The 24,805-nt window shown below is 37.6% G+C and overlaps 1 protein-coding gene across 1 annotated transcript; it reads right to left on the bottom strand.

The window, feature by feature from the left end:
* Positions 1 to 21,411: 21,411 nt before the first annotated feature.
* On the bottom strand, positions 21,412 to 24,597 carry LOC129241931 (piggyBac transposable element-derived protein 3-like). The gene is made up of 3 exons (XM_054878480.1): positions 24,126 to 24,597; positions 23,717 to 24,067; positions 21,412 to 21,554 (listed from the first exon to the last, which is right to left on the bottom strand). The coding sequence occupies exons 1-3, from the start codon at positions 24,595 to 24,597 to the stop codon at positions 21,412 to 21,414; spliced, it is 966 nt and encodes a 321-aa protein (XP_054734455.1).
* Positions 24,598 to 24,805: the final 208 nt, after the last annotated feature.

Genomic DNA, 24,805 nt, shown 5'->3' on the forward strand with positions numbered 1-24,805 from the left:
TGACCCAATATTTTACAAGTAAATTCACCCGTTGCGTTGACCTTCTGCCGCAATGTCAATCGGTGGTAGGCTTAGTATTCTTTCAAGTGCTGCCGTAGTAGTAGTTTTAATTGCGCCTGTCATGCAAAATGCACCAAGGCATTGGATACTTTCCATAAGTGTTTTGTGCGTAATTTTTCTCAATTGTAGATCAATTTTCTCCACAGTAGATCACCATAAAGTAATATTGGCTTTACTACAGCTAAGTAGCACCAATACATTATTGAAGGAGATAGACCCCATGTAACTCCCAGCATTCTTTTACATGCATACAGTGCGTTACTGACCTTTTTCTTACTCTCCAACATATTGTGCTTCCATGTCAATTTGCTATCCAAAATTACGCCAAGGTACTTTGCGTGGTCATGTAAGTACATACGTATGAATATTTATACATAATTGATATAAATCACTCGAAAATAACAAAAAATGTGGTTCGAAAAGCTGCCATCTCTAGGCCCACAGTTTCTGCACAACTGCTTGTATATTATTTATGGAGGAAGCAAAACAAGATTTAGAGGGATTTTACCTTGAGCTCTTAAATTTTTTTCATGAGCTGAAAATTCCCAGGCCTAACAAAGACTGATCAAACTTGTAGCCTCACCGGATGTTATATTAAAAAAATATGTGCCTTGAAATTATCTATCTCAAGTTCTTAAAAAACACTCGATACAAGAAAACCAGTTTGAGTGTTGGAAATTTTATTTTAATATGATTGTCGCACAACGCCATTTACAAAAATTATAAATCTTCCGATGGAGTGATTAATTTTGCGCCACTTCTTACGTACGAATATTGCTCAAGTGCACTTCAGGACGTTTCACTCAGCCACTTTCAAGTAAGTACAAGGTGGTGCAAAAGTAACGTTGCGATGTTTTTTGGCTGTAATTTAAAAAAAAAGAAAAACTTTGATTCTTCTTGTGGATTAATTTTATTTGGTCTTTTAATTTTTTTTACATCAAGTCGAGAATATGATGTCATGTAAATGGCCGCTGCCACAGTTGATTGCCATTTGAGCCCTTTTTATGGCATTTTCCATCACTTTGGCCAAAACTTCCGGCGATAGGTCCTCACATTCTTGACGGATATTGTCTTCAAGAGCTGCAAGAGTCTGAGGCTTGTTGACATAAATCCGCGACTTCAAAAAGCCCCACAAAAAGAAGTCTGGAGCGGTCAAATCAGGCGATCTTGCTGGCCAGTGTAAATCGCCAAAACGGGAGATTAGGCGCCCGGGAAATGTATCCTTCAGCATATCGGTTGTGGCACGTGCAGTGTATGCCGTTGCACCGTCCTGTTGGAACCACATGTTTTCCAATCCCAATTCATCAAGTTGAGGCAAAAAGAACTCGTTGATCATTGCTCTGTAGCGCTCTCCATTCACAGTAACCGTTTGGCCCGCGACGTCTTCGAAGAAAAAAGGTCCGATGACTCCTCCAGCGAAAGCAGCACACCATACAGTGACTTTGAGCAGATGTAATGGCTCTTCGTGGGTTACACGCGGATTTTCAGTGCCCCAGAAGCGTAAATTTTGCTTATTTACGTACCCGCTAAGATGGAAATGGGTTTCATCACTCATGATTATTTTTGATGAAAAATCATCTTCCTCTTGGTGCTGATTAAGGATGGCTTGAGCGTATGTTAGACGCGATTGGCGGTCAGCAGCTAACAGCTGATGCACCGTCTGGACTTTGTACGGAAACATCTTCAAATCTTGTACCAAAATTCGCTACAAAGACCGTCGACTGATACCCATTTGCGTGGCACGTCGTCTGGTCGATGTCGACGGCGCTTCCATGACATCCTCGGCTACAGTAGCAATATTCTCTGTAGAACGGCTACTCCGGGGTCTGCCACGCCTGGCAGCATCTCGTGTTGTGCCAGTCTCTTCGAGGCGAGCGGCTAAACGTCGCAGTATTTCACCAGTAGGCGTTGGACGGCGAGGAAATCTGCGACGAAATTCACGTTGTGCCAAAGTCACCGACCGATTATTGGTCAAATAAATAGTCAGCAATATTCCGCGTTCTGGAGCAGTGTAGCGTAATAAACAAACGTGTATTTCGCATGTGTTTACTACACAAATGTCAAAACAGAACTGACATTAGGGGCCAATCGCAAAATTTATAGCATTTTGTGATAGGTGGATTACTTTAGCGCCACCTGTTATATCTCCACCTTAAGGGGCTCCGTTGGTCTAGAGCTCGAAAATTAAGGGTATTTTCAGGAATTTTTTTACAATAAAAAAAATTAAAAACGATATTTAAATTTTTTAGGCTTTTTATTTAACTTCTTTTACTTTTACATGAAAAAACGAAAATACCTGTTTTCTGTAATTTTAATAATTTTAAAAATGGCGCTGAAGTTGACCCTCCCGAAAAATTTTACCTGGACGGTGTAGTCCATTTTGGCTCTTCTATTTATCTGAAACACAAAAACCAAAAAAATTATTAATCAGTATGACTGAGCTATGTCCCACTACTAGAATTAAAAAAAAAATTTACAAAATGGCTCAGTTTTCAGTTTGACACTCTAAAAATCGGGTTTTTTTTTCAGTTAAAAAAAAAAAATTCGAAATAATTAAAATAATAATAATATGGTTCTAGTACGGGCGATAGCCATTGATGTTGTGAGCAACATATTTAAATTTCAGACGATTCGGTTGAATAGTTTTTTTTTTTGTCAACACCGAAAAAAGTAGTTTTGAGATAATTGAGTTTAAATTTTTGACCACTAAAATGCGACCACTGATTACTCCGCGTGACGAATCTGACCCTACCTGCTAAAACGCTTGTAGAATCGAAAATACTGGGAATATACTTCCAAAAATGTTACAGGATATTCTTAAAAGCCTATACTTTCGAAATACTAAGAACAAAAAAAAAAACAGATTTTTGGAAAATTCAAGACCACCAAATTCAAGGGACCCCTTAAGTGATTTTTGTCATATTTATTTAAATTATGATTTTCTTGTAATAAAATTAAAAAGTAATAAAATTAAAGATTACATTTTAGTGATGATATTACTAACAAAGACATTCGAAAGCTGGTACAAGAGCATTTGCATAAATTTTACGCAAGTAATTGGAATACCTTTCAGCACCCTTATAAAAAATACAATCCCACCGGAGCGAAACCTTTATATCCCTCTAATATAGCCTGTCGAACTCTAAAAAAATTCACGCGACTCAGGATTGGCCATTCAATATCTTCTCACGCTCATTTGCTAAATGGTTCGCCCAAACCACTCTGTCCTCACTGCAACTCCATCGATTACTCAACCCTACATACTCTTGACTACTGCCAAAAATGGGAGGAATGTAGAAATGCGATGTTTCCTAACTGCAAGCCCACTGATTTATTAAGAAACACAGATATTAATAGTATTACCTTAATTTGTAAATTCATTTCACAAACTAGATTAAGTATATAGATCATTAAGCTCTGAACAAGCCATACAATCCATAACAGCTATCCCTAACACTCACCCCAAAAACTATCCTTCCCCTCCACCATAGTTCCTCCTCCTTTAACTTCACCGAAAAAAACAAATTAGTATGTTAGTATGTATATAGTATATAGATACTTAAGTTTATATTATCATATGCCGAAGCCAGCGCTTAGTACTTACGTGTATTTAAAACAGGTACTTACAATTTTAATAAGAAAAGTTGCATTCAATTTTCGAGAGCTTCTACGCGCTGAGCTGCGTCATAAAAAAATTAAATTATGGAAACTAGAATTAATCAGAAAAAAAGGAATGAAGAAAGGCTAACATGAAAAGGAAAAATAATTAAACTGTCTTTCTTACGAATGAGAAAGCGCAAGTTTACACTTCGACTTCAAGGTCCTGTATACCCCTTTCTTGCATTACCAGGTACTAGCGAAATAGGTAGGAAAATGCTAGTTATATCTTTGGCAAAAATTGTCACTCGCAAAACCGCTGGGAGAATATACCCATGCATATACTCGTACATGTAAATACAATGAAAAATATCCATGCAATACCCCTACATAAGCACAATGGGTCCACATTTTAATGCGTACGACGTGCGCACTGACCTAACCTGAGTTGTTGAAAAAAATAAGAAAAACACAAACCATTTCATTTTCCCTTGTTGCAACATAATTAGATAAGGAGAACAAAAACACAAACACACAACAACAAAGAAGAAATACAGAATACGAAAAAGAGATACTCAGCTGCTGCAATGCAGAGTGTAAATATTTTCTATTGTTTTATGCCGTCAAAAAAGAAAATTGAATAAATCACTTAGAGCAACAACAATTGCAAGGCGAAAAGCAGCAAAGTGACAAAATTGACCCAAGCAAAGAGAAAGCTTCCGAATATTGGGAAATACTCATATATACATATGTGTGTACATACATAAGTAACGTATGTATAAGCATAAATGATCGTATGCATGCGGATGTGTGTGTGTGTGTATGTTTGTGATGACTGACTGCCCAATTGCTTATTAGATTAGCAATCCTTGTTACTCGAATGAGCACGTTGCCTTTCTCACTTTGACCAACACTACGCCGTCCGTAATTGCATCTTAACTTCTGCTAGTATGGTGTTTATTTGACAAGGGTCAAGTACGAGAATTGCCCACTTCGCCTTGACTATGGAAAATGTCAACCCAATTCCGTGGTTGTGTGCACAAAATTGGCTTGCTTTTATGTGTGAATGAATTGGGGAAGTCAAAAAGTTGACTAGATTATGGGGAGATTGGATTACTTTTAAGTTGTTCATTGATGATTTACTAGAGACGAATTTTGATTTTTGTAAAAAATTTACTTAAAACCATCAAGAGCTTCTTTGAGCAATTTACCAATAAATTAGAAGGCAATCAAGGTGTAACCAAGAATAGAGCTTTGATGAAGATATATTTAGCTTTGACTTAGCATTAACACCAATAACAATGTCAGCCTTGAAATCCAACGTAGAATCTCTCTTGCCAACAAGTGCTACTTTAGACTAAGTAGGCAACTGAGCAGTAAAGTCCTCTCTCGACGAAAAAAACTAACACTCTACAACGCTTACATCATGCCCGTCCTAACATATTGCGCAGAAGCGTGAACGTTGTCATCGTCCGATGAAGCGACGCTTGGGGTATTTGAGAGAAAGATTCTGCGTAAGATTTTTGGACCTTTGCACGTTGATAACGGCGAATATCGCATTCGATGGAATGATGAGTTGTATGAGCTTTACGAAGACATAGACATAGCGCAGCGAATAAAGATCCAGCGGCTACCTTGGCTGGGACATGTCGTCCGAATGGATACAAACGCTTCGGCTTTCAAAGTATTCGATGCGGTACCAGCTGGTGGTAACAGAGGAAGAGGAAGACCTCCTTTGCGTTGGAAAGATCAGGTGGAGAAGGACTTGACTTCACTTGGTGTGCCCAACTGGCGCCGGTTAGCACGAGAAAGAAACGACTGGCACGCTTTGGTAAACTCGGCCAAAAGCGCGTAAGCGGTTATCGCGCCAATTAAGAAGAAAAAGATGTTTAGCTTTGAATGACGTCGAGGAAAAATAGAACATCTGCGATCTATAGAAAGACTTTCATATAAACCAGAATAATATTACAAGCAATTATTTTCTTGGCTTGTTCATGTCGTCAAAATAGACTCAAATACCTCACCACACCACTGAAAGTATTCGACGCTCTACATGAAGGTGGTGGTAGTCGTGGAAGACTCTTCTTTGCATAAAATAGCGAATAAGAAGCGTCTGGTGTTTCTAGTAGCACGAAAAAGGAAAGCTCGTTTTCTTATTTTTGGAATCGGTGAAAATATTTTATGCGATTGGGTGTACTCTGTACTCTTTGGTCTTCTCTGGGACAGAAAGGTTTCGAATAAGTTCAGCGAATGCTGGGCTAAAACATTGAGATGCAGAACTCTAAAATATATCTTACTGCGAGTGAGGCAAAGCCAGTCTTCTAAAGCAAAACAAGTCTAAATTCTCTTTAGTTGTGGGGTCATAACTGGATAATATAATATTTCTTGCAAATTGAAGCAGTAGAACTCTTCGTAACATCGAGTCTTTTCTTCCGGAGCAGCATGGAGGATGATGAGGTGAAACTTTCACAGCATCTATAACTCAGCCATTATACTTTTGGAAGGCAAAGGTTTAGACATCTTGACATGAATATTATTCCAATTACATATTGTTTGGAAACAAATTCTCTGTCTTTATTCCTGTACAGCCTTCCCGTAGATCTTTTACTCCTTTACGCAACCGGTTTCCCCGGTTTAGGAGGCCAAAACTTTGGTGTTTTTCGAGAATTTTTTTGAACAAAGAAGGAATATTCAGAAATTGTTTAAATTTAGAGGATATTTTATTCATATTTTTAGGTACACTTTTGAATTTTTTTGAAGCTATTTCCGCGGGAGTTAGAGCGTGATGTCCATGGACGACCGCCATCCGAGTGTCTTGCTGGTGAGAATTCCTGAAGTTGCAATTTTTCTCTGAAATTAACAGCAATTTTTTTTTATTAACAACATATTTCGTAAGAATATGAACCTAATTGTGATAAAAAAATATTGAAAATTGCATGCTTTTGAGGCGCTTGAACACAAAGTAGTTTTTTTATGCCATATTTTTTCAAATATTTTGCTTAAAAAACCATTTTTTTGAATAATAGTATAATCCCGAAAAGTTTAGAACGATTGGTCGATAACTTTTAACTATAAGCTAGAATGTTTATCTAAATAATAAACATACCAAAAAATTAAATAATTGTGAGATTAATAGCATTTCTCCAAACCTTTCCAATAAATTACTCTGCATTACTTTTTGACCACCCCCCGCAAGTGTAGCATATCTTAATATTTCATTTGTCCAAGTCTCCATATATGTATGTACGTATGCATGTATTTGTAAAGCGTCTGACACAATAGTTTATTTATTTGCGCTATGTTTTTGAATAAGGCACATTTGGTCGGCCAGCATAAAAGTCAGTAAGCAAAAGGAAAATCCAAAATACGGACAAATTCATCACTCACTTAGCTATATATGCTTCCAATGCAGTCTAATATATTTTTAGTTTTGACACACAAGCTTACATACAAACTTAACAAGTTTTCTAGACGAAAAGTTTTCAGCCAATATTTGCCAATGGGATTTGTTTAGTACCGAAATTCCAGCACACGAGTAACAGGCATTTTCTTCGTGCACCGTACAAATCAACTTGATTTATTTGTGCCGCAAAAAGAGGAATGTTGCGCTTCTAAAGCTTCAAGTAACTGTAAATAAATAAGGATATTATATAATTCCACAACACAAACAATGGGCACATACACATACATACCTATGCACATATGTAATACATTTATCAGTGAGTTTTTGTGTGAAGCTCCGCTCATTTGTATGTTAGCGGAACTACCGGACGGGTATGTGTTATGAAATTACTGCAACAATAAATTGGTACGTTGCCACATCACAATTCTCCACTTATTCCTTCTCATTTGCAAAAAAATGTATTACGAATTCTACTTTCGGGAGAATTTCTAAACTATCTCGGCTTGGTCTTCTTCTTTTCAATAGACATATCGACTACAAAGTGATTTTGTCTGAATTCAGTCAAGCGTTGTATTGGTGACCGACATTTCAGGGTTGGCCGAGGCTAAATCCTGCGCTCTTGGAGATATGAGGTGCCCATTTTTATCGACCAGTATTTTAAATATTTTACATTGAACCACTACTGAGGCAGCTAAAAGCCTGCTCAAATGGTTTGGTCCGTATCCATTTTTCCAAATATTAAATATTAATTAAATATTATTAATAAAATAATATTAATAAAATAATATTTAAGTATTCTATTAATAAACTACATCCAGCTGCGCAAATTTCAACCTTCTACTTTCAACCCAGTAAATACAAGACATACTTGTGAGGCGGTAATAGGGGAACTGGTAGGTGGGTGAAAAGGTTGAAGTGCCGGTTTGGCACTCCTCAAATAGCAGATATCTACAGCCAGCCAGAGCTGTTGATATAATGCGGGAGATTGATTGAATTTAGGTTGTTGCACTGCCCCAGGCTGTCGAAGAAAGGAGGACTCAGTGACCTTAGTCATCTAGCTGCCAAACCCGGACATTTACAGAGAAAATGATCTACAGTCTCTTTCTCTGAAAGGGCCCCATAGCTTCTACAATGAGGACTAAATGATAACCCTAGCTTCTCCGCGTGGGTACCGATCGTCCAGAGACCGGTAAACACTGCCACAAGTTTGGAAATTGAAAGCCGAGGAGTCCAAAGGACTTTCTGAGTCCTTCGTATATCGTATTGAGGCCAAAGAGTTTTCGAATGGCTCCATCTTTTCTGCGCTTTCCTAAGAAATAATTTGTGCAGTTCCCATTTAACAACTGTGGAGGGGATGTCGTTGACTGGGTAGGAGGTCTCTGAGGCCAATTCAGACTCCTTTCTAGCAAGCTCATCAGCAATTTCATTCCCCTCCATGTTCCCATGTCCTGGAACCTCGATCAGAGAAATGTTACCGGTGCACCCAAGAGATTTGATCTCCTCTTTAGAGGAGTTTACTAATTTCGTTCTACGCTATGGCGTCGTCAGATCCTTAATCGCGGCTTGACTATCGGAGAAAATGTTAATATCTCCCTCACTCTCCTCACTCTCGGGATCGCAAAAACTTATGCTTGAAAAATACTAGCAGCAAATTGGCTGTGTTAGAGAAAACCCCTGCTCTTACTCTCGATTCCATCGTGGAACTTCGCTGCAGATTTTTCCCTCAATCCAATCGTGCCTATTTGGAAAGATTGCCCTAGCACCACCCTCAAACTCTAATTTGCGGATAGAAAGATCTGTTCGAAGTTCGGAGAAGTACGGTGTTAACTGCCCGAAAATGCTACCATGTCCCTTGAGAGATTGTCTCCAGAGGCCAATCTCCTTTAACCTGATTGCACTTTGAGCTGCGATGGAAATGACGGAAAAGTCGATGGGAAGTAAGTGCAAAAGGACATTCAGAGCAGCACTGGGGCAAGTTTAACATGCTCCGGTGATGCCAATGCATGCAGTCCTTTGCACCCTCACCAGTTTAGTGATATTATAGCCCTTCCGAAGAGCTTCCCACCAAACCAGGCATACGTTAAAATTGGCAAAAATCACTGCGTTGGACATCCACAGCACGACCTGTGACTTGAGGCCCAACTTTTACCGAACATTGATTCGCAGGAGTAGAAGGCTATACTGGCCTTCTTTACCCGATTTTCAATGCCTAGCCTCCAATGGAGTTTGTAATCAAGTATCACTCCAAGATATCTAACTACCGATGAGAGTGGGAGAACGTGGTTGTTTAAGTTGGGAAGTCGAAAGGGTGAAGGTTCATATTTTCTAGTAAATATCACCAGCTCCGTTTTGTCCGAGTTGACTCGGATACCGCAAGTGGCAACCCACCGACTGAGTACAGCCAGTGACTTTTCCAAAATCTCAGCCGTGACTGAGGGAAATGCCAAGTCATCCGCGTATGCTACTACCTTAACCCCACCCTTATTTAGCATTATCAGAACTCCGTCAATAGCAACTAGCCAAAGTAGGGGCGAAAGGACACCACCAGGAGAACTGTATTCTGTATGAGAATTTTTCCAAGCTGACACATTAAATAAGCTATTGACGTCCCCAGCCATATGTCCAGATTAAATTTGGTTGGACCAGCTGTTCTTAAACACAATATTTCTGACGCATCCTTAAACATTGTCTATCTTTGGCCAATTCAACAGGTTATGAAAAAAATTGTCTCCATGACTAAACTTAGAAACATAATATTCAAAGTGCAGGGGAACACACAGGAAACGCTTGACAAACTCTACTCTGTGCTCATCTCTACAGTTTCTACAGAAATGGTTATGAGGAACTCCGAATCTGGCGAATATGTGTCCATTAGGTAGTGTCCCTCTGTTCGTCTTTGATTGGCGCCGTAAGCTCGAATTCTTTGCAAGCCAAAGTAAACGCAATACTTTGCAAGTATCCAGATTATTTCCCCTACTGTTAGTAGATTTAATCAACTCCTGTTTAAATGTGCAATTTTAAATCCCCTGAAAAGTTTGCAATCTTTCCTCACTGCTTACAATATCGGCTCCTAAGCCATTTCTGTCACGAAAGTGAAAATCAATTTTGTGATTGCTTCCCCAAGCTAATAACCACATATACCTATAGGTTTTACTCCGGTTCATTTTAAGATAGCGAAATATTATTTGTCAGTCATTCCTAGCCTCGCAATGGCCTAAGCCTTCAGGTGTTCTGAATTGTGAAGCATTTAAATATAAGATCTATTGGTTTAATGTTGGGAAGTGCATCCAACGTCAAGTTAAATAAATGAATAGAGTGGAGTGCTGCTGTTACATATACAGATTGATTAAATGGGATTTAGTATTATATTAACAACCAATGACCAGATTAATGCGCGATAAATATAATATATTTGCTATCTGAACTTAGTCTCTCGCAGGAGTTAAGCACTTAAGCCACTCTTTGACATTGCTTTTCTTGGAAAAAATCAGTGTTCCACCTTGCACACTTGGACATGCCATTAAAGACCGACTGCACATCATCAACATAGGTATTAATAAAAATGAAGACAGTCCGTTCATTATATCTCACGATGTACAGAATGCAAATAGGTTGCCAACATCAAACCATTAATCCCCGTTCTTCAAATTTGAAGGAACCAACTGATTTGCCGACGTAATACGGAATATGACAGCAGTTTATTTACAATAAAGGTCGGCAAAAACTGAGCTTGTATTGGCCATATATGTATGTATGAGAACCTCAATGCAGCCAATGTTCATCTTACTGCATTGCCGTTTGAACAACTATGGCGAAAAAAATTCAGAAGGTGTGCCCATATATAAGACCTTTAACCAGCTCTCGGCGAATTTGAAAGAATCAGCAGATTGGCTGACGGAACCGGAGGTACGGCAGCGGTTTGTTTATGAAAAAACTGAGGATGTCTTGGAGATAAAAGAAAATTATCACCAAAACTGAGCAACGATTGATTAGACAATTGAAGTTGTCCGCACAATTGCTCTCACTTGGGGATTCGGCAGCCGAATTCTGCACGTACATTTTATAAACTCGTCCAATCAGTTTCTGTTCAGACGGCAATTAAGTGTCATTGGTTGATATTTTTCGTATATCACTAAACATTTTTTGTAGCATGCATGCGGTCAGCATTTACATTTTGGCGGCTGCCTTTGAGCAATGTCCTGGGTTAGGTTGACTTAAGCATCTCTGTCGTTTATGCTTTAGTAGCATATATCGGGTATTTTTTAAGAGCTTGAAAACTTAAAATGATAGTACAAAACAGAAATATTGTTGAATGATTTGTGATAGATAATTTCACGCCGTTTGTTTTTTTGAATATAATATCCGGAAAATATCCGCCGCGGCAATGTGATCCATGTAAATACGATCAGTCTAATTTTTTACAACTTTTCCCAATACATCTGGCCGTATGGCGTCAACAGAGGTTTAAATGTTGCAATAAATCGATTGCTAAGCGCTCTATATGGCAAGTTGCGCCATCTTGTTGGAACTTCCCATTTATTTTATTTCGAATGATATAAAGGCCAATGATGCACTTCGCGAACAGATTGTTTTTTTTTAAGTAAATTTCCACAATTCAAAATCGTTATTCTGGCATTAAAAGATCCATCAAAGCTTGCTGAGCCTTACTGAATAGAAATGTCCACACAGCTTGTCATTCTCGGCTGTCAAACTATAGTTATCGATATGGATAGTTCTTATGCATCTAGAAACACCCACTACAGACATATATATGTACATATATGCGACCTCAGAAATTTCCACAAGAAAATTCCAAAAGCTTAGTTGGATCGAATCATATGATCATTTCGGTTAATTCAGGTCGCCTTCCGTGACCCCTAAAATTGTTCACGTTTGTTTAACTTGCCGTAGTGACTTGGGATCAATGACTGAATATTTTCGACTAGATTTAACAGATGCCATAAAAACAACATAGCTGATACAGCCTTCCAAGATCAACCAACTCCTGTTCGAGAACCTTATATACGAGGGTGGTTTAATAATTACCCGTGCTTGATGACAGAGGCCGTTCCTGAGGGAAGTTGGTGTTAGCACTGATATTGGTTAGTTTGGATTTGGCAGCCATTCGAGTAAGGCGAGTTTCGTGATTTTCGCTAAAATGTGAGAAAAAATGCGAGATCGCCATCTATGAGGAGTGACCAAGACGCCCAGCAGACGTGGTTACCGAAGAAATCATTAAGAAATTCCACGACATTATTCTCGCTGATCAACGAACGAAAGCGCGCAAAGTTACAGAGACCATAGGTGTATCGACCGGAACGGCAATTAATATTTTACATGATAAGTTGGCCATGAAAAAATTGTCGGCAAGCACAAGCAACAAAAAGCGGATGCGGCTGTTAACTGCGAAACAGTGTTTGGAGCAATTTAAGTGAGATCCGAAGGAATTTTGGCATCGATTTATCACCGTTGATGAAACCTGGATCCATCATTGCATACCAGAAACTAAGCAACAATCAAACCAATGGATTTTTCCCGTTAAATCTGCTCCAAAGAAGACGAAAACAGTCCCATCGGCTGGAAAGGTCCGCTTGCGTTTTTTATAAAAAGAAAGACCAATCACTGGACAATAGTAAAGCGAATTATTGGACCGCTTTCACAACAAAATGAAGGAGACACGGCCGCACTTGGCGAAAAAGAAGGTGCTGTTTTACCACTATAACTCACCAGCACATTCATCCGGAGTTGTCGTCGCCAAACTGCATAAATTGGGTTTCGAATTGCTGCCGCATCCCCGCACTCACCCGCAGGGAACCAGCTGCGACTCTTTCTTGTTCCCTAAAAGGAAGAAATGGCTCGCGGGGAAAAAATTAGTTCAAACGAAGAAGTCATCGCCGAGACTAAGGCATATTTTGGAGAGTTCGACAAATCCTATTTTTTGGAGGGAGAAGTCTATCTTTCTAAAAGGGTACCATGTTGAAAATAAAACAAACACCCCTCGTAAGTGTGATTTTTATATATTTTAGTAGCGCTCATTTAGTTTAAACAGTTTAAATAGTTTTTAATATGCATTTTAATCTTGTTCTTCAGTGCTTCACACAAGCAGACTGCTTTTGCCGTTAATTAAACTGAAATATGCTATAATTAAAAAGCGAAGTAATCGAACTCGGTTGGAATTCAAAGTCTCTGGAATGGTCTGCTATCCCACTGTTCAATGGAGATAATAGGAAAGTGAATGAATTTTTTGTTCATCTTATATTTTAAGTAAACTATCCTTCCGCCAATTACTTATTTTGCTCATTTCTTTTCCACTAATTTGCGCTTCCTTTCCATCCATTGAGTTAGTTACATCATTGCTTAAACCAACTATTTCAAAAACTTTCCACTACCAATGCGACACTAAGCGCAAGCAACAAGTAAATGTTATCATTTTTCATTATTGGATGAACTTATTGGAAAAGCTTACTGTGAATGTAGATATGTACAGCAATATAATTCAAGTTTCTTCAAGCTACTTCACTGTATTTTTGTGGCATCTATAGCTGTTTTTAGTTTGGCCATTAAAGTGTCTAGACCGGGTAAATGTTGAGTAATCAAACAAGAAGTAGCAACGTCCTTTTCGCACATTAATGAAGTGCTAAATGTCGATGATTACGTTCTTAGCGACAGGTGCACCGAGGCAAAGGGAATGCACATGCTTTGTGTACGTAATTATATATGTATTATATGGTGTATATAAACGCACATATATGTTTCCGCCTAAATGTGTTTGTGTGTGCGCCGAAAACCACTTTGGAGGTTGTGTGTTGGTGATACTATGAAAGTGAAGGCAAGAATAGACGAGCGCGTGCAGGGAAATCATTTGTGCAGCGAACTGTGTTAAATAGAACTCTACATGCATCTACGCTACTTCAATTAATTAAATTATATTTCTATACACCGCATGTTTCCGCAAATAGTTCAACACAAGTCATCTAACTTTTTAACTGGATCGATATAATAATTGTTTTTGCCCCATTTAGTTCCATTGAACAACCGCATAATCGTGTACCGCAATGGATTCTCAACCATTAATTGCGGAAATTACTACTTGAAAGTTGATGTCACTTTTCTCTCACTTTTTTCATTTCTATTTGCTATTTCACCCCTGGCTAACTACAATAGTCAGGTAAATGTAAAGTGGCCGCGAAAATACAAGGCGTTCCTATTTGTAATATAGATAGTTTTAATTTAATGTAAAAGGGAACTGTTAAAAGATAAATTAGTCTCAATTACAAAAATCCTATCGAGTTAATTGTTAACAAGTCAGGAAGTATTAAATTTTGTCGGGAACGAATTTTGTATACTCGCGCACACTTTCTTTTCACTTTTTTCGGGCTTGTTGTAAATTTTTAGGATCATGGACAATGAGAGTTAAGCTTGCAACACCAGACGGATGGACACAAATTCAATCTTAGTTTATAAAAAGTGGACATGGTTTTTATCTGATATCAATAATATTTAATGCAGCGCCATCTGAAGAGGAGCGTGCCCCAAGTTTGGTTGAGTTTTATTAAATCGTTATCGAGATACATATACACCTTTACCCCATAGTGGGCGTGACAACCCCGATTTTTAAAAATGATGCCTTTATGGGCTCATTATTTCTACCAAATTTGAGTAATTTTAAAAATTCTTTGAAAATTACTTTCAAATGTGAGGTTGACGTGGTTATTGACCACTTTCATCCATTTTCAATACAAAACTAACATACCGGGAAAAGAATACACCCGTGGTAAGACATGCATATCGTAAGAGACGACTAAAAGCCGGCAGGAGAGGAAGGGGCTCGGCTCGAAAGGCCTCCTATAACCCGATTAGCTCCAGTGGCAGGGCTGTGAAGCTTATCAGGATCGGGACCAGCAAGATCCTGATTATGGAATACTGGAAAATATTCTAGGCTGGCGAAGGTAGTACTCTATCATCTCATTACAGGAGGGTGACGCCTTACCGAAATGGCTGACATGTCAATGCTACAATCGCCTCCGTCCCGTTATATGGTCGAATGTAAGTACTGCGGTACAGAAATACATCGAGAACGTACTTCGGAAAAATAGATAGACCTCGACACAGTGTAACAAAGCGAAGCCGCACAGATAGAGACACAAGAACACGAGCCTATAGCATGAAAGGTGGCAAGAAATATGGTGGACTCAGACGTGGGTGAATAGAATTGGTCCTTTATGGATGCCATTCCGTACTCTCCCGAAGTAATACAGAAAGTAGTCCCGAGAAGAGTGTCTCCTCAGAAGGTGAGGTGAGGTTTTAGAGGCTACACCGCACTATCCAGTAGACGACGGTCGCTAAAAAAACAAACATACCAAACTAACTTTGACAAAGAGAAATATGTGCACTGAGTTTCATGGAAATATAATAAATCCCGTTCAGTATGATGGACAGACATGAATAAATCGACTCCGTTTGCCATTCTGGGCCTCTTGTCATACATACTCGTCGATCAACATTTATCTTGATTCTTTAACGTAACTAAGGTTGTAGGTATTTGACCAAATTATTATTCCCTTCGGCATGAATTCGCGCTGGTATAAGAACAGTGTCACTTAGATTTGTTACAATTGTTTTTCGATATTTAAGCACTCTGACAGCCCGTAGAGAAATTCGACCTCCGCTAACGATAAAACTTTCGTTGAGGACTCATTTAGTGACATCATGCGAGTTCCACGCTAGCACTTAGTCTGTTGTGTCAGCTTCTAGCAAGTTACGTGACTGTATCCTGGTATGGGGAGCCTCAATATTGTTTAGGAGTTTTAGCGAACCCGAAAATACATCTGATAAGGCGGTGTTGCTCAACTATAGGTGATGAGGTTTAAAGATAGGTGCGATTTCTACCCGTCTTGGTGACTGATATCAAGATAATGCTTAAATTATGTAGAGAATATTATTTAATTATACTTATTTTCCCAACGGTTTGAAATATTTGACCCTTAACAATCTATAAATGAAATTCCAAGTCACACCGTTAAGGTTCAATCAGCTGAAAAGTTGGGGTAAGGATGTATATAATATAGATCGGTTATGTGGCCTCCGTAGCCGAATGGGTAAGAACGTGACTAACAATAGGTTGTCCTCGGATTAGAGCCCCATTGCGGGCACGATACACCAAAATAACATAAAAGTTATTTCTAATAGGGGTTGCCCCTCAGCAGGTAATGATCAAACGCTGAGTGTATTTCCGCCATAAAAAAGCGTCTCTTAAAAGGAACACCTACCGTTAGAAAGGGGAATACAACTTTATGTCTCTCCATTTGTGGAAAAACATCAAGACAATCACATATTAATTGGAATGGCGCACTTATATATACATATATATTACATATAAATTATAAATATAGACCAGATTTTCATGGTACGCCAAATTTTGAAACCGAAAATAAAAATCAACTCAAGTACTATATTTTCTCTTAATCGGGTTTAAAGTCGCTTTTGGCAGCATGATCACATGCCGCGTGATCTAAATTACCCAAAAAAAAGGACTTAGCCTACTCTAATCTAAAAATTACTGGCACATCGCTAGATGATAACATTGCAGAGTGCGCTCCGAAAATGTTGCGATTCATGCCCTTCAGCATTACCCAACATTTCTATGAAATTTCTACTTTTTTTGGTATAGTTACCCTGTTTAAATCAATAGGGAAAATGCGAAAAATTTCCGGAAGTCCTGAAAACGTATCGACGGAAATTCAAATAAATGACATGCGAAAAATAACATTTCCTACTGCATAGAGGAAAAATATGCTCATTAACGACACCATTACAAGTGCACATAGTAATATTTGATGGCCGGAAATTGCTTTTATGAAGCAACCAAAGCAGTAGTGGAAATAAGCAGTAAAAGTGATTAGTAAACTGATTAGTGGTTCTCAATATGTTTTCAGTTTTTTTAATTTATTTTCTAAATAAGCGATAATTATTATAAGATTAAGTAGGTGACCAAGAAAATAAAAAAAGAAAGATTGGGATATAAAAGAGCAAGCAACTGGACTATAATCCATCTCATTATTTTCTACAGATAATTATGCATCGCTCAACCTTTATCTGTAGGAGTTGAAAGCCATATACATACACACATCACAGTAACCGCTGCACTTCTGTACAACTGCTACTCAACTTCTTTATACTGATTGCGAGGAGTACTTATGGTAAATTACGAATCTATGAACAAGACGAGTAGGACAACTAATGTTAACTAGATGACTAGAAGGACAAGATGGTTTCTTATTTTCTTACTAAGTGCCTGTTTTTAGGAAAGAGTGAACCTTTTAATTAAACATAGAATACACTGTAATTTAAATTACTTCCTCGGCCGGCTTTAGAGTACCCATTTTTATCTCAACCCAACGTAAAGGGAACTGCTGAAAACCGGTGCAAGATACTTCTCTAGATAAATCCATATGTATATCGTATATTACGTTCGTTTACAAATCGATCTGAAAAAAATCTGAGGGGTATGTTTTTAAAAATGAGAAAAAAATTCCCAAATATGTTTAACAAGAAAATTAAACTTTTTTTCAAAACAAAATATATATAAATTTTAAATTGCTAATATAGTGCTGATAATCTGCTTCTTCGAATCTCGGTGAAACACCAAAATTAAGAAAAACATTTTTCTAATAGCGGTCGCCTCTCGGCAGGCAATGGCAAACCTCCGAGTGTATTTCTGCCATGAAAAAGCTCCTCATAAAATATCTGCCGTTCGGAATCGACTTGAAAATGTAGGTCCCTCCATTTGTGGAACAACAACAAGACGCACACCACAAATAAGAGGAGGAGCTCCGCCAAACACCCAAAAAGGGTGTATGCGCCAATTATATATATATATGGGGCATTCTTCGCAAACCGGACACCCCCATCTGCCCAGAACAGTTTTTATAAAAAAAATTTTTCCCTATGCCGAAATAAAAGCTTATGTCATGTACTTTAATTTGTCATGTGGCACTTTTTAAATATTCAAGATGGACGACGAATATTGACAAATATGTTGGAAAACACCAAAAAAAATGAAGTAGTTTGTTAAGAAAAGTAGAGAGGGAGATTCTGGTGCAACGTTCGACTGTTTCATTAACAGCACTAGTTCTTGATGTATTTCACATGTCAAACGGTACAGAAATAATTTGAACAAATTATAGAAAATTCTAAACGAATAAACTATTAAAAATAAATCTGTCAAACCGTTCTTTTTAGAACTATTATCGCATCTGTTGTAGAACGTCGTACGAGATTCTGGTGCAACGTTCAACTGTTTCATAAACATCACTAGTTCTTGATGTATTTCACATGTCAAACGGTACAGAAATAATTTGAACAAATTATAGAAAAGTCTAAACGAATAAACTATTAAAAATAAATCTGTGAAACAGTTCTTTTTAGAACTATTATCGCATCTGTTGTCGATATCGCTAAACTTCGTAAAACATTGTTTAACAGTTTTATTGACAGCACAAGTTCTGTATATGTCTTAATCGTTAAACTGTCTGGAGATTATTATAAAAAATTCTGAAAGAATAAATTAATATCTAATACCTGTCAAACAGTTCTTTTCAGAACTATTATCGCCTAAAAAATGTCGGGAAAATCGAGAAGAGATCGATGCATTAATCCCTTTAGAAAAGTAGGTCCATCTTGAATATTTAAAAAGTGCCACATGACAAATTAAAGTACATGACATAAGCTTTTATTTCGGCATAGGGAAAAATTTTTTTTATAAAAACTGTTCTGGGCAGATGGGGGTGTCCGGTTGGCGAAGAATGCCCCATATATATAAAATAGTAAAATAGTAAAAATAAATAGTCAAAACTTTGCGATATGTCGCTTTCATCGTATGCAGCAGAGGAAATTCCTGAAATACAACTGAAGGGAACCGCGTTGATGTTAGATGTTGCGAATAAATACAGCTGAAGCTTCATCAGGAAGAAGATGGTTCCATATGTAGAAGTCGAGGCAAGGGAGGAAAGTCACTAACTGCCATTCACTTAGGAATGGCCAGGGCCATTCTTCTACATTTGGTCCAAGCAGCTCATAATTTCCGGGTTTAGTCCAAGTATCCTCTGGGTAGCTCTCGAACACTCGTTTGAGAGCGAGCTAAAGTGGGAAAGCGGAGCACACCAAGACAGCTGGTTGCGCGCTTTTGTTGGGACCCGCCACCTAAAACACCCGAATGAAAACACGAACAAATCCTGACAAATGCCTATACTGATGACGACAACTGACGAATGAACTAAGGATTATGATTTGAGGACACGCAACTAAAATGTCCGATCTCTTAATGGGGAAGGTGCTTCTGCGCGGCTGGTTGATGCCCTCGGCAAAACAAAGGCTGCCATCATTGCTCTATTTATTACTCTTAATCTATTGATCTGAAAAAAAAATGAAATTTAACGGAAAGGATGAACCTATAAAATAAAAAATAGGTATAAATTTAACTATAAAATAAGCCTTTGAAAAAAAGTCAGAATTTACGGCAATTTTATTGATATTTTTAATCCCCAAAACGTAATTTATCAACGCGAAATATCTGAAATTTTAGGCTTTTCCTTCCGATAGTAATGTACAGAAAGGTCTCACCAAGCTTCAAACAAATCGGTCGATAACTTTTTGAGTTACAACGCGAGTAGTTTTTAAAAATACAGTTTCGAAATAAATGAGTTTAAAGTTAAAGTCTCTACATAGTTAATGAGCTATAGAAGCGATAATATTAGGAATTTCCGCATAAAAATTACACAGTATATTCTTAAGATACTATACTTTCGAAATATCGAAAAAAAAATGTTTTCAAAATTTTACATGGGCTTCCCCCCTTAACATTGCCTACCGTGAGGCGAACGCTATTAGAAACAACTTTTTCTATCGTTTGATACATCATGTTTGGTGCCCAAAGCACAAAGTAATGGTAGGCGTGCACCACCCATTCGTGTACGGCGGACGTCAGCAACACGTTTTTAGTTCAATGAAGTTCATTGTGAAAATCATTTTTAATACATTTCTTTTAAGCAAACCTCACAAAAATCTTTGGGAATTCAAACAATCTTCACACACATTATCCGATTTTCGTTAATGTTTGGAATAAATTTGGAACCTGCCTCCAGTAGAAATTTCTTTTGTATTCATTTTGTACGACATAGATGGTTCATCTTGTCTTATTTAATTCACAAAACGAAATGTGGTGTCCCCTCAGAACTGCGTCATCCGAGGCAGGATTTAAGTTTTGATCAGGCTTCTGCACAGTTCTTCCAAAAATAAACACCGCCTATACAGTTTACGCTCACTCCAACCGGGGAAGATTTCAAGTCAAATAATAAAAGTAAAGCCAGGTCAACGTAACCTAACCTAATAAAAGCAACGCAAGGCAAAGAGTCAACGTGTAGCTTTACGGTTTACAGTGTGCGTTCCAGACAACTGATCCAACGTACCATTCTATTGCAGATCTATTTCCACCTTATTCAATCTGATTAATATTAGGAAAATTTATCGAAAAGTTGACGTTTTTGCCTTTTTTTGGGTACATATTGAGCCAAAAATACTTCATCGGAGATAAAAAACAGGCTTGAAATTGCTGGTTGCTTGCATTGCTGCTGTTTGTAGTATGAAAAGGGCGGAAATATTTTGTTGGAATGTCAACTGAAGAGTTTTCCATATCAAAGTGTAGTAGATAATTTATCACAAGTGATGCCGCGCTTTTTTTTTGTGCAGACTTCCAGCAGGCTTGCCAGTATATCCCAAAATGTGACAAGCGAAATAGGTCATGACACCGCAAATTATCCATATTTTGCCGACTTAGAGGGCAAATATTATTTGAAGCTACATCGACCACGAGGGTACACTAGTTGCTCATCAATAGTTAGGTTTTCATATTTTAGTTATGGGTTTTGCACCAACTGATCCCAAAAGTCTCGTATAAGAGCAAGTTTCTTGGCTGTTCGTAGAGTTCTATAGTAGTCGCTTTGACAGCGAATCTTATTACAGGAGTAATCGTGACAAACTTCTTTTTGAACATTATTCCGCGAGAAACCGGACGATAGGTAGTGTCATTTCACAAACGTTCAAGATATTCTTCATGACATTTATAAATTCCTGCTAAAACCAAATGGTCAACGTAAGCCTTAATTGAAGTGTCGCCGACTGGTCACCAGTTATCGCCCAATACATTAACCTTTCCACATTAGTGCAGTGAATGGCAATATGGCGCATAGACACAGTGAAAGTCACATCAAGTGCGTCCAGAATTGCAGAAAAAAATGTTTTCTTGACAATCACGTTCAACACGTGGAAGAAGCTTCCAAATTCCAAATAAATTTCTAATCTTTTTTACGTTGTGGATACATTTCATTGCTGCCAATCTCGTCGTCATTGCCAGCAAAACACTTTCCTATCTCAGTTTTCTCACGTGACGTTTTCTCACGGCTTTCTAAATCGCCATCAGACACCAATTCATCAAAAACTTAGTAAAATTATACATAATTAGCCACTACGAGAAACCCAAAACTTATTCAACAGAAAAATGTAATATTGTATCAAAAAATTGGTGGTTTATTATTGGTTTAACCAATAAAAAAGCGCAAAAACTTATGAGTTGCTCTAGTTGTCACAGTAACTTTACCAATATCAATAAATCAGTCATTAGTTATTTGGTATTTACTGGAGCAGGTGGAATCAAAATTGAATCGTCTTTGCCGAAATAAATAAATTCAAATAATAGAACAAAAATAGGAGGGTAAAGGGAAATTAAATTACATGTACTTTATAAATAAATTGCGCTTATTCTAAATAATTCTACTTAACCGAAAGCCTAATGCCGGTTAAGTGGGCTCGGAACAATTTAAATTCGAACTTCTTAACAATAAGCACATTTTGTACTATTTATTCGAAAAAAAAAATTAAATCGTTGCTTAAGGCTGCACGCCTTTTTTATAATTATTTTTATATACACTTTCGTTCACTCACAATGGCTTAAGCCCACAACAAAAAAAAACAAACAGGTTGAACGAATAAAAGTAAGCGAAACGAAGTAAAAATATCGTTGAAAGGGCAAACGAAACTTTTCACAGCCTACAAAAGTGCGAGCGTGAGTAAACGATTAAGAGTAGCTCGCAGCAAAACATTTATCTCTAACGATGATTTGTTATGGTGGTCGTACAATCGTTGAATATGTTTAGGGGCAAAATGCATACTCAGAATGGGGTAGGTATGCGACCCGGCAGGGAAATTATGAGGTATTGAACCGAAGTTGGTTTGAAACGTGTCTGTTAACCCATCTTCTACCGGTAATAGATTCCGTGTAGATAATTGCGTGAAATTTTGTGTGGTTGGTATTAAAGGACTACTGATCACCTTTACAAATTTTCAGACCGATAGGTCTTCCGGATGCACCAGGACAGACTGTTGCGAAAACGCAACGCTGGCTGAAACGCTGTGATCTTATTCATAGAAATAATATAACTTACGCAGAGTTGTAGTTGGGTATTTTTTTGAATTTTCTTTATTAATATAGTTGTATTTTGTTAAGTTTACAATGTAATAGTTTTGCAATATTTAAAAAAAAACATTATTTTTTCTTATTTCCTAAATCTGTATGGTATTCATCAAAACATTTTGGATGCAATCTCAAATTACATTTTTTACATTCATAAACAGTTTGTGAGTGACACTTAGCACATCTTTTACGTTTGTTGCCTGGAGCTTTCCATACGACATGATCACGAACATTTATGCGAGGTAAATGGACTGGTCTCTCTGCTTCTTCGATGACTGATGAATCACTTATTTCATCAGAAACTTCTTCACAATATAAAAGTAAAGATTCTGCAATTTCAGTTTTAAAAGAAATTTGAGACATATGGCGAGTTCCTTCTGCCTTACAAATCAGGCAATGAATTTTCCATGCGTTAACAGTGGTACTATTGATTGAATTAGTCCATAACGGCCACCACCATTTTTTTCCACGAATACCAACGCGATAGTTAGCTACGGCATTATCATGTAGGTCTACCCCTCCCATGTGTTGATTGTAGTCATGAATAAGTCCAGGTTGTTCAACAGATACTTTTTCCTTCTCGGCTTTGCACCAACGTTGTGAGACAGCTAGTGGGTCGACAGACTTGAAATTAGAAATGACTGTCACTTCTGCATTATCTTGCCAACGAGCAACAAATAATTTATTATTTATCTCGGAGCAGTAGTCGTATTGGTGTTTTTTCAGTTTTTTTCCAGTGCTTAGCAATTTCTCTGCACCTCTAAGACGATTTGATCTTACAGTTCCTGTTGCTCTGAAACGTTTTTCACTCAACAAACAAAACAAATAGTATGACGAAAAAAAATTATCAAAATATATGGCATGGTTATCTGCATTTCGAACGTTTTCTAACAATGATAGAACAACAGAAGCGCCTAAGCCCACATTCTTGTCATAAGGTACAGTCGATCCTCCATATGGTGCTACTGCATATAAATAACCGCTGTCTGAACAAAGAGCCCAATACTTGAAACCAAATCGAATTGGTTTGTTACGAATAAACATTTTGCACGAATGTCGACCAAAATATGGTATCATTTGTTCATCAATTGACAGAAACGTTTCAAAAACTCCAAACTGCATGTACTTACGATTCAGTGCATCAATAAGTGGACGAACTTTAGCAAATCTGTCTGTGGCATCAATGCCATAATTGTCCATTAGATGAAATATTCTTTTGATCAACTGGAAGTTATTACGTGATAAAGCTTGCTTTACTATAGGTATACCAAGTGTTTGCTGTGAACTCCAATAATGTTCAACGTGAGGCACTTTATGATAACCACTTAGTATCAAAATTCCGATGAAACGATATATCTGTTGTTTGCTAATATCCACTACGATATTATTTTGGTGAGCATACATATTTGTATTCACGACCAGCATTTCCATTATTTCTTCGTCGAAGAACTGCAGAAACAATTCAAATGGTGTTTTGCCACCTGAAAGAAAAATTTTATGAGCCAAAAATTATTATAGGAATAAAATATTCAGACTCACTCATAGAAACAACAATATTGCTTTTTAAAGATTCCACACCTGATTCGTCAGGGGGTCCAAATTTAAAGTCAATTCGTTTGGTTTTTTTCCAGTTTGGTGTACCGAAATCTTTTTCTGCTGTGTACCTAGTTATTTTTGCAGAACAGGATGGTCCATCATCAGGTATTCCAACTAAGCATGACGGCGGAGACGCAAAATCTTCCACATCTAATTTATGTTCGACCTCCAACTCTCCACAAACATCCGTCATAGCTGGTACCTCTGTTATCATCTCATTATCGTCAATAAGTTCTTCGTCACTTACAACATCAACATCTGCTGGTGGAATATATACGACAGAAGTTATTTTTTTCGAAATAGGCTCAACAATTTTCATTTGTTTAGCTGAAACTACTTCGCCTTCATCCTCACTGCTCGAAGTATTTATGTAGGATTCTATTTCCCCAATGGTTAAAAAACGTCGACGATCCATTACTCTTCAATAAAGAATTAAGTAAGGGTACAAAATTTTGACAAAAAATATCAAGAGCACATTAGTCTTACCAAAACGATAAAAGCTTCCAACGAAATACTTCTAAATGTATTTTTACTTGCACAAATAAAAATTATAGCACTTATGGTGCAAATTGCCATATGAAAATGACATAAACATCAATTTTCCCGCCAAAAATAATGTCATC

This window comes from Anastrepha obliqua, chromosome 3, assembly GCF_027943255.1.
Source record: "Anastrepha obliqua isolate idAnaObli1 chromosome 3, idAnaObli1_1.0, whole genome shotgun sequence".
Classification (NCBI taxonomy): domain Eukaryota; kingdom Metazoa; phylum Arthropoda; class Insecta; order Diptera; family Tephritidae; genus Anastrepha; species Anastrepha obliqua.

Bases quoted from the DNA above. Each gene is read 5' to 3' on its own strand.
- LOC129241931 (XM_054878480.1), bottom strand. From the start codon at position 24,597: ATGGATCGTCGACGTTTTTTAACCATTGGGGAAATAGAATCCTACATA. The intron at 24,068-24,125 runs GTGAGTCTGAAT...TTTTTCTTTCAG, and splicing joins CAATATTGTTGTTTCTATGA to GTGGCAAAACACCATTTGAA. The intron at 21,555-23,716 runs GTAAGTACATGC...AATTTTACTAAG, and splicing joins ACTTATTGATGCACTGAATC to TTTTTGATGAATTGGTGTCT.